Source organism: Squalius cephalus (genome assembly GCF_949319135.1).
Source record: "Squalius cephalus genome assembly, chromosome: 13".
NCBI lineage: Eukaryota > Metazoa > Chordata > Actinopteri > Cypriniformes > Leuciscidae > Squalius > Squalius cephalus.
In genome coordinates, this window is record NC_137134.1 from 19,318,048 (window position 1) to 19,329,349 (window position 11,302).

At 39.7% G+C, this 11,302-nt stretch overlaps 1 protein-coding gene and 1 long non-coding RNA gene across 2 annotated transcripts; both read right to left on the reverse strand.

Moving 5' to 3' along the window:
- Positions 1-1,263: 1,263 nt before the first annotated feature.
- LOC307169477 (granzyme B(G,H)-like) lies at positions 1,264-2,575 on the reverse strand. The gene is made up of 5 exons (XM_079890147.1): positions 2,503-2,575; positions 2,253-2,403; positions 2,020-2,149; positions 1,571-1,822; positions 1,264-1,471 (listed from the first exon to the last, which is right to left on the reverse strand). Exons 1-5 carry the CDS (start codon positions 2,564-2,566, stop codon positions 1,313-1,315), a joined length of 756 nt encoding a protein of 251 aa, XP_079746273.1. The 5' UTR covers positions 2,567-2,575; the 3' UTR covers positions 1,264-1,312.
- Positions 2,576-5,360: 2,785 nt separating this feature from the next.
- On the reverse strand, positions 5,361-6,173 carry LOC307169491. Its single transcript, XR_013823148.1, has 3 exons — positions 6,034-6,173; positions 5,734-5,860; positions 5,361-5,529 (listed from the first exon to the last, which is right to left on the reverse strand). It is a non-coding gene; the product is annotated as an uncharacterized lncRNA (long non-coding RNA).
- Between the last annotated feature and the right edge of the window lie 5,129 nt (positions 6,174-11,302).

Sequence of the window (11,302 nt, forward strand, 5' to 3'; positions counted from 1 at the left end):
TGGATGACATGGGGGTGAGTAAATTATCAGCAAACGTTCTTTTAAAAGTGAACTAATCCTTTAAGGTACACATGAATGCATGGGTAAAAGTTCAATATACCCAATGATATTTGGTCTTTATGTTTTCAGCACAATGTCTAGGTTAATCTGGAATTGGTTTGGAAAGTGAATTATGCATAGGAAAAACCTTAAAGACATTGTTCTAAACATGAACTTTAAGCAATGCAAATTAACCTCATGCCAGAGAGGGGCCATACGGTGGCCACCCAAGACAGCATCAGCCAATCAAACGTTGAATCTGAAAGCTACCAATTTGCAAATCATTCCTCCTCAGGAGAGTTTAAAAAGGTTCTCTCTGAGACAAAAACACGTAAGCCGCGCTTGTTGTTGTGACTTTTATTTTAACGGCACGGATGACCTTTATTTTGACGGCGCTGAGAACTCCAGAGCCTGAGCACACAGTGCTCGCATTCTCCGTGTTCATTAGTTTACAATCTGTCTAACACGTTATTAGATAGAACTGTTATACATAGAAAGACAGTATATGAAAAGGCATTAGCATATGCCTTGTGGTTGATGTCCATTAGTTTCGCTTGGTCCCCTCAAAGTTGAGTTGGATTTTCTCCTTAGCATAAAGGTTAAGAGGTCCATCTATCACTGTTTTCCATGTTCGTAGAGTTAGTTTCTGGAGTAAATATATAGGCTATAATCTATGTGTTTACACCGCTTTTTAAAAAATGGCAGATGCTGATGTTTCGTGTGCGTTCGGCCACTAGGCCACTTCAGCGTACACTAACGTCACTGATAGTTCCTATAGTGCTGGTTTAGACCCTACTCTGAAGTAGGGGCTAAATTAGTTCCTCCAAAAGGAATTAATTTCTAGTTTCTAGATCCTGTGGTGCAAACACGCCAAAATCTGTGTACTTTCTAGAATGATCATTTTTATCAAGCTTGTTTATTTAAGTTCAGTAATTTAACTTAAATGGCAATTAATAGGTAATTTTCATTGCTATATATATATATATATATATATATATATATATATATATATATATAGTAGACTTTGAGCTTAAGAAGCTGAATTTATTGTACCATATTTGCCTGATTTTATCCCTGACCAACAGTTTTGAAGTTTTCAGACTTTCCCCACTCAAATAGATATGAGCCATACTTGCATGACTGGAATTTTAGGGTGCCCCCCATGTAATATTGTAACTTTATATGGTTGTGACAATGAAGACACTTGGAATGATTGATGCTTTTCATGTGATACTTTATTGAAAGAAGTTACGGAAGCATTCAGTAACTTAACTCACTTCACATTTGTAATTATATTGCCGATCCATTTGAGATATGGTGAAATCTTAGTATACACATTAGGATATTGAGGTGAATTGCACTGCTCTCTATATCCAAACGATGTGACACCAACTGCAGTGTTTCCATAAACCAAAGGACCTCCTGAATCAAACTGTGAAGAAACAGATCAACACGTCACTAAAAATCAGTTTAAACTCATTAATTGACATAACATAATTAAAGTATGTGAATCTTTTTTTTTTGTACGTACAAGGCAGGATCCACCATGACCATGTGTGCACATCATATTTGAGAGTGAGTATATCTCTCCCCATCTATTGCTACATTCTGTGTTATTCATTAAATACACGTTTGCTTCCATTAGACGATCACTCTTTGGGCCATTAGTCTTCATTCTTCCCCAGCCGGCAACAATACAGAGAGAATTTGTTCCCACGTCTTCTCCTTTCTTTGGTAATGAAATCCATTTAACATTGTTGTTTGCTTCAACTTTTTCCTTTAGCTGTAATTCAAAAACACAACTTTTATTAATAAAAGATTGTCATATTTTTTACGACTGGACTGCAGTTGTTTATAATGCTGTTTGTGTGGTTCAGAAAGCCCTGATTGCAATAGAAATTCAAACACAGTGTGTGTCAGTTTTGTGCCACTGTTTCCTGATCAGATTCTATTTGAACAACTAAAATTACAGTTTGTTACCCTCAAAAGCATGATGTCATTACGAGTGTTTCTAAAGCTTGGATGCGGGATGCAAGACACGTTGAAGCGATCTGAACTCGTGATGTTCCTTAAGTCATGAGCACCAACAACAACTGTCAGAATCTCAAATCTGTCGAAAGAGAAAGTCATGATAGTAATTTATGTCATTCAGCACTCTGTATGCTTGCACTGCAGTTGTGTCTTTCAAAAGTGATTTCTAAACAAGCTTTTACCCATCCCAGCAATGTGCAGCAGTCAAGACAAACTCATCAGAAATGAGGGATCCACCGCAGATATGTTGCCCATCTGCCTGAATAGAAACCATGTAGGGTCTGGAGTGGGGTTTGGCTTCTGTGCCGTTCACTATGCCCACATTCACATGAGCTGAGAGAGAGAGAGCTGTCAGTCAACTTATTCAGCACATATACAAATCAAACATTCTTAAAAAATAATCATAATTTAATGTAATATAATCAATCTCACCAGTGAAGGTCAGGTGTGGCAGCAGAGAGGCCAGCAGGAGCAGAGAGATGATGATGATGGTCATGATGAAGATGACATTGAGTTCTCATGGCAAAACACTGTATAAATATACTGTAAAATTGGGTGGAGTCACTGAGTTGCCCCTAAGTCATTTTTTCTTTTCTTCTTGCAGTATGAGCAACACAGTGATGAAAAGATACTGTTCTTCCGGTATTGCAAGATGATTCAACATGGTTTAGATGATAAGAATTGAGCATGTATGCCTGCATTTTAGTACTTGAATATTTTACAGCTCATAATACAGCTGATGTGCAGTTTGTTACCCTTAAAAGCACAATATCATTCCAAAAAGGCCAATATCTATATTGTGATATGTTTTGATGCAGGGTATAAAGGACAGTCCTTCCAATTAGTTAGGCCATGATCAGCACATACGAATAAAACTCACCTCATACTATGGCTTCTTTGAAATACTTGATTCTGATTGGTCGACTCATTCTAAACTGTTGATTTTTATTTTAAACGGCATCACTAAAGTAGTTCCTAACCGCTAACCCTAACCACATTAAATTTCCATGTCAATTCACCAAATTATTTCAGTTATTCACAAGCCTATCACAGCAAAAGAATCAAAAAACGCACTCAGTGCCTATATATGCTTGAGGGATGCAATTACAATGAGGAGAATTTTTATTATTATTATTATTATTTCACTCTAATGGTAAAACACTATAAGACAATTACTATCTAAATTAACAAAAATTTTAGACATCTGGCAGAAACCTACTTTGTCATTTTTCCCCCATTCATCATTACTATTGGTCACCCTGTTTGTTGGTTCTGCAAATATTTAACCAAGAAAACAGGAATAGCTTGTGAATAAACCTCGAATCTTCATTGGATCCTCAAACTCTCGGATAAACCTCATTACTCCACCTTAACTCTATCGTAAAAGAAGTGTTTTGGATCCTCTTGCTTTTCTGCAATGCAAAGGTAAATAAATAACAGGATGTTTGAATAAGCACAGTGTTTTCTTTACTCAAGAAACTCTCTCTATAAAGGCTAATGTTTCATGTATTTGAGGAGTGGAGAAGACTGTCTTAGTCTAGAACTTTCTTAAATAGCATGTGCGTGTGTTTCACCCTAAGTTGATGAAAACGTAATGTGATAGACTTACTGACTCAGATGCGGCCGTTCTATTGGCGGACAAACACGTTTTGACATTCACTGGTCAAAACTCCATTTTAGATTGATTTTGGTAGAATGTTAATTATATAATGACACATGCAAGTGTCTGACCATATAAAGCCACAGTATCAACTTTGACAGCACAGTGTTTAATTATTTAAATATATCATAATATATTAGGTAAATAGGCCTACGGCCCTGCACTGATCAAGCAAATAAACATGACAAACAACAGGATAAAAATGTCAAACTATTAACATTTTTATCTTATTAACAGTTATATTTTATTATCACTATAGCACATTCTAAATCTTTCTCATGCTCTTTCACAACCACATGTACACACAGACTAGTGCACAGAAAGTTATCAGTTCTGCCCGCAATATTTTATCAATTAAAATAAGTTTCACTGCTGAAAAATACATAGTATTTCTCAGTAGTAAGGCGATAACATCTGTGTCAGAGACTGCTACCGAATGAGCCGCACAAACTCAGCAAATTCACACTCTCTCTCTCTCTCTCTCACTCACTCTCTCTCTCTCTCTCTCTCTCTCTCTCTCTATCTCTAATGACTGCGTGTCAATAGCTCTAGCCTCCATTGCTAGTTCTTAAATGATGAAAGATTGGGATAGAATGCGTCAGAAGGTTCTACTCAAGTGTACTTTATGTTAGCTTGATAAATCTGAAAAAAAAATAAAAAATTGAGCTACAGAATCTCACTTTATTATACCATAGTTATTCCAATTTTGGAGATTTATGCCTTTGCTCAATCAAAATGAGGTGTACTTGCTAATGTGAAATTACTTTAGCACCCACCATGTAATTGTCATGGTTATTCTCTAGTTTGATTTTAATTAAGTTTTAGTTTGTTTCTCGACAGTTTCCGGTTTCCATTGTTCTAGTTTCCCGCCACTTATCAGTTACCATAGATATTCATTTAATCCTCACAGCTGTTCATTATCCAGTTCTTTCCCAGACAGCAACATAGTGTCGGCCCAGATCCAGCTCACATCTAGACCATGTGGAATCCATGTGGGCCGGATCTGGGCCGACACTATGTTGCTGTCTGGGTTATCTTGTGTATTTAAGTTCCTTTTGGGTTTCTGTTGGTTGTCCTGTATTGTTTGTGTCATGCACACTGTCATACGTTGTTTGCTCTTGTTAAATAAACCTTGTTGTGACTTGATTCGTGACAGTAATATTGTAATTATATATGGTTGTGACAATGAACACACTTTGACTGATTGATGCTTGCAATGTGATACTTTAATTGGGAAAAAAATCAGGATTTTCTTTATTTTTTGGAAGAATACAGGAAAACTTCTTCCTTTTTTATTTTCAATGAAGTCACTTAACATTTCAAATATTTTCATAGATCCATGGAAGATACGGTGAAATCTTAGTATACACATTAGGATACTTAGGTGAATTACAGTGTTTAAGGTCACCGAAAGATGTGACACCAACTGCAGCTTTTTCACAAACCAAAGGACCTCCTGAATCCCCCTGTTAAGAAACACAGATCAACACGTCACTAAAATGCCATATCACAATTAAAACTCACTTCATAAAATGATTACATACTTCGCAGGATCCACCGTGGCCATATGCACACATCATCTGTGAGTCTGAGTATTTACGTTTTATTTTCCATATTTTACATTTTGTGTTTTCCACTATCTTCACTTTGGCCTCCATTAGACGATCACTCCCTGGACAGTTCATTGCCAGGCGTCCCCAGCCCGCAACACTACAATCAGGATCTTTTTTGTCGATGGATTCTTTCTTTGGTAATGATATCCAATCTACATGTTTGCTTGATTTGAGTTTTCTCTCTAGCTGTAATTCAAAAGCATTCATTATTAACGAATAGATTTATCTTCCATTAGATTAAACCACAGTTTATAATTTTCTCATTTTTATATGAGGTGATAGTGTAGGAGCCCTGAAAGTGAATTTTTATTTATTTATTTTTTTTAATTTTATTTTTATTTATTTATTTTTTTGTTCTGCAACTGGCAACTAACAAGTGTAGATATTTACCTGCAAAAGCATAATGTCATTCTTAATGTCCTGATGCTTGATGTAGGACTTTACTCCGATGCGGACTGAACCCTCACTCTCATTTTTTAGGTTATGTGCGCCAACCACAACTGTCAGTATTTCATTTCTTTTGAAAGAAAGTAGTATTATTTCTCACAGTTTTATGCATTCTTTTATAAAACTATATTGAGCATACTGATTTGATAAAAGTATGTAAACTATATACTACTCTAATTTCATTTAAAAAATCTCCATAAATAATCAATCTTTATTGCAGTTCAGACAAAACAAAAGTCTTACTTCTTTCGGCAATGTGCAGCAGTCAAGACAAACTCATCAGAAATGAGGAATCCACCACATTTATGTTGCCTGTTCTTCTGAAGAGAAACCATGTAAGGTCTGGAGTGGGGTTCAGATTCATTGCCGTTCACTATACCCACATTCACATGAGCTGAGAGAGAGAGAGAGAGAGAGTGCTGTCACCACACAAGAAACATCTTTATGAGGCCGTTTACACTACACTGTTTTCAACTAAAAACTGAACACATTTTTTATCGTTCATTTACATGACAATGCCGCTTTGAGGGCCTGAAAACACAAACGTGTGTTTCGAAGTGCAAATTCTTGAAAACGATATGGTTATCTTCTCTGTGTAAACCACAAAAATGTGAATTTGTGAAAACTGTGATGTCATGCGCATGCATATTACATGTTCAGTCTAAAGACGCATAGTTTCTTTACAAAGTGACATTGCCACCTACTGGCCTGGTCTAAATAATAAAGCATTTTTAGTCAGTTTTCTTTGTAGATCCCTGTGAATGGGAAAATATCAGTTCCCTTTCGTTGTCACTCCGAGTTACGTCGGATGACGACGTATGGGGTTTCGCTTAGAAATCCTATCATCTTCGAGTATTAAAACACGAGCCAATGGCAAAGAAATGCCATGGGTCTGCGGAATTTGCATAGCGTAACTCCGCCCCACCCTGGGGGTATAAAGGAAGTCGCTGGCAACATGCAGATATGTTTTCGCTTCGGAGCCAAGTTGATGTACTTCACTCCACAGCCAAATCCTGAGTTTATCTCTTCATCTCTTCGAGACGAGCCTCTCTCCAGGTGTTGGTGTGACAGCGAGTTCCAGCGAGTGCACATTCCCTGCTGATCTGTGCAGTGATTTGCCAGAGTTTGTGTGTTCTCTCCCTGGTCGCTTCAACACTCTGCGGAGAAATCTCCTTTCACAAAAGAGCATTGCACGCGGCACGTCTTTTTAAAGATGCCTCGCCCGTGCACTTCTGGTTGCGGTCTATTCGTGTCTGACTCTGATGGGCACAATCGCTGTCTTGTGTGTCTGGGTGTCGAGCACGCTAAGGCAGCGTTTGTGGATGAGTCATGTTCCCACTGCGGGAACATGCCCATCGCACGGTTGAGATCGAGACTCAATGATCTTCATGTGAGAGTCCCCTCATCCGCACCCCGATCTACTGGTCCCGAGAGGGCTGGTACTTCGGCTGGCGGCCAGGGTGATCTGAGGGTTACAGTGTGGAACAAAGCGCCGACTATTCCACGCTCCACACTTCCCTCTGTTCCCGTGCAACCCGCGAGTGTCCGCGTGGAAACCGCTGTACAGTCCTCGGACTTGCCGCGAGTTTCATTCGGCGCTCCAGAGGATGACGTGATGTCGATCGCTGCATCACAAGGTGGGCAGGAGTCCTCGGGAAGTGAGGATTCGGCTGTGCTGCCACCCTCGGGTGTCCCAGCATTGTCCGAGTCTGATCCCGAGATGACGGCCATGCTTTCCCGGGCAGCCGCGGCGATCGGTCTTGAGTGGTCCCCGCCACCTGGGCCGGTTCGTTCGCGGCTGGACGATTGGTTTTTGGGTGCGGCTGCTGATCCGCGTCGGCGGCCAACCCCAATGCCTTTTTTCCCGGATGTGCATCAAAATGCAGCAAAATGGACATGCGGTTGACATATCACACAAGGACAATGATAACACCACTCCGCCACAACAACCTCTGCTCACGGACACAATCTCAGCTGAGCCCTGCCCACAGAGAGACATATCAGAACTGCTTGAAGATTCAGCACCCAAGGACGACTTCCTGGAAAACAGCCAGGGAAGCCAGGACAGCATATCACAACCTCCTATAACACCAGAGCAACAGCCCCTTTCACCAGACACGCTATCCCTCTCTCCAGCATCGCCTCTTCTGTGTTTCTCACAGAAAATGGAAGAACTGGTGCATGCTGGAACCAGACTATCCCACTCTTTTGCTGCAAGCCCCCAGATACCAACCAAAAAACGGCAGGCACCATTACCACCCAAGCCTGCGGGCCCAGCTCGCCCTCCCCCTCCTCCTGTGAGAGCTCTTCGGCCTCTGCCACAACGCCAGGGCCCACACCCTCCTCCATCTGCTCGAGGTGAACTAAAAACAACTGATACCAGTTCTCAGTGATGTGTTTTGGGTCCCCGCTCTGATAACAGTAACTTTCTCAAATGTTTACAGAACAAGCGGGAACCCAGTGTGCCTGTATCTTTCTCTATTGCTGTTTTATTACAAGATAGAAAATCTAAGGCCTTCAATAGCCGTGCAGCAAACCTAACTAATCTGGTGCCTATTACACGTCAAAGTAAGATTGATGTGGGGACAAAAAGTAAGACTGTTAAGTTAGCACTTTTAAACATTCGTTCACTTAAAAATAAATCACTTCTAGTCAACGATTTAATAACCACAAACAACCTGGATTTTATGCTTCTAAATGAAACCTGGCTAGAAGCCAGCTGCAGTGCAACAATCCTCAATGAAGCAGCCCCTCCTAACTTTACTTTTATGAGTGTCTGCAGAGCTGTTAAGAGAGGTGGGGGTCTAGCTGCTCTTTTTAAAGATATCTATCAATGTAAGCAAATATCATTTGGGAATTACCCTTCTTTCGAATATCTGGGTATTGTGTTGAAAGGTGCTCCACGCATTTTACTTATCATTATTTACAGGCCTCCAAAATACTCTCCAGCCTTCACTGAGGACTTTACAGAACTGTTATCAACAATTACCTCAGAGTTTGACTGTTTTGCCATTGCAGGAGATTTTAACATTCACATAGATTGTGCAGAGAACAATATGGCAGAAGAAATCAAAACTGTTTTAAAAACTTTTGATCTGACTCAGCATATACATGGACCCACACACAATCGTGGACACACTCTAGATTTACTTATCAGTAAGGGTCTAAACATTTCATTAATTGTTATTAAGGATGTAGCACTGTCTGATCATTTCTGTATTTTCTTTGATATATTGATCTCTCCTGCCACTGAAGCTAGATCTGTGTCTGTCAAGAAGAGATGCTTAAATGAGAACACTAGTGTACTATTTATGAAGGCTATATCCTTAACACCAAGCATATCTGCAGACTCTGTTGATTTTCTCCTTGATTCTTTTAACTCAAAAGTTAAAGGTATAATTGATGATATTGCTCCTGTGAAAGTCAGGAAGAAGAGTGGCAGACAAAAAGCACCTTGGAGAAACTCAACAGCAGTGCAAAATATGAAAAGACAATGCAGAAAAGTAGAGCGCATGTGGCGGAAGACTAAACTTGTAGTCCATTATAACATCTACAAAGACAGCCTTCATGCTTTTAATATGGAACTAGGCAAAGCTAGACAGACTTTCTTCTCAAATATTATAAACAGCAATTTAAACAACACACGCACTCTTTTTGCTACTGTAGAGAGACTGACAAACCCTCCAAGCCAGATTCCCAGTGAAATGCTCTCAGACAACAAGTGCAGTGAGTTTGCTTCTTTCTTCTCTGAGAAAATCAGTAATATCAGAAAGGTGATCAGCACATCCTTGAGTTGCACTGAGGTCAGACAGATCAGACCACCTGAGAAAGTAGTCACTATGTCTGATTTCAAAGAAATTGATGGCAAAATTTTGGAAGAAACTGTACAGCACCTTAAAACATCAACCTGTGCTCTTGACACACTTCCCACATCATTTTTCAAAAGTGTGTTAAACAGTTTAGAAGCAGATCTTCTAGAAGTGGTAAATGTCTCACTTCGCTCTGGGAGTTTTCCAAACTCCCTGAAAACTGCAATTGTCAAGCCCCTCCTGAAAAAGAGCAATCTGGATAAGACCATATTAAGCAACTATAGACCGATCTCAAATCTTCCTTTCATAGGCAAGATCATTGAAAAAGTTGTCTTCAATCAGCTGAACAAATTCTTGAGCTTGAATGGATCCTTTGACAATTTTCAGTCTGGTTTCCGACCGCACCACAGCACAGAGACAGCGCTCATAAAGATAATAAACGATATTCGCTTAAATACTGATTCAGGCAAATTATCAGTGCTGGTACTACTCGACCTCAGTGCTGCATTTGACACTGTCGATCATAACATACTTCTTGACAGGCTGGAAAACTGGGTGGGGCTTTCTGGGATAGTCCTAAAATGGTTCAGGTGATACTTAGATGGGAGAGGTTATTATGTGAGTATAGGAGATCATAAGTCTGAGTGGACATCCATGACATGCGGAGTCCCTCAAGGCTCGATTCTTGCGCCACTCCTGTTCAACCTGTATATGCTCCCAATGAGCCAAATAATGAGAAAGAACCAAATTGCTTACCACAGCTATGCAGACGACACACAGCTCTACTTAGCCCTATCGCCTAACGATTATAGCCCAATTGACTCCCTGTGCCAATGCATTGACGAAGTCAACAGTTGGATGTGTCAAAACTTTCTTCAGTTAAACAAAGACAAAACTGAAGTCATTGCGTTCGGAAACAAAGATGAAGTTCTCAAGGTGAACGCATACCTTCACTCTAGGGGTCAAACAACTAAAAATCAAGTCAGGAATCTCTGTGTGTCACTAGAGTCAGACCTTAGTTTCAGTAGTCATGTCAAAGCAATAACTAAATCAGCATACTATCATCTGAAAAATATTGCAAGAATTAGATGCTTTGTTTCCAGACAAGACTTAGAGAAACTTGTTCATGCTTTCATCACCAGCAGGGTGGATTATTGTAATGGACTCCTCACTGGCCTTCCCAAAAAGACCATAAGACAGTTGCAGCTCATACAGAACGCTGCCGCCCGGATTCTGAGCAGAACTAGAAAATATGAACATATCACACCAGTCCTCAGGTCTTTACACTGGCTCCCAGTTAAATTTAGGATTGATTTTAAAGTATTATTACTGGTATATAAATCATTTAATGGCCTAGGACCTCAATATATTGCAGATATGCTCACTGAATATAAACCCAACAGATCACTCAGATCATTAGGATCATATCAGCTAGAAATACCAAGGGTTCACTCTAAGCATGGCGAGTCCGCTTTTAGCTATTATGCCAGCCGCAGCTGGAACCAGCTTCCAGAGGAGATCAGATGTGCTCCTACAATAGTCACATTCAAATCCAGACTCAAAACACATCTGTTTAGCTATGCATTTACTGAATGAGCACTGTGCCACTGTTCGTCCGAATGTTTGTACTGTATTTTATTCTATTTTTCTAAACTGTTTTAATTATTCTTATTTCTTTTATTATTTTAATTTCTTCTATGTAA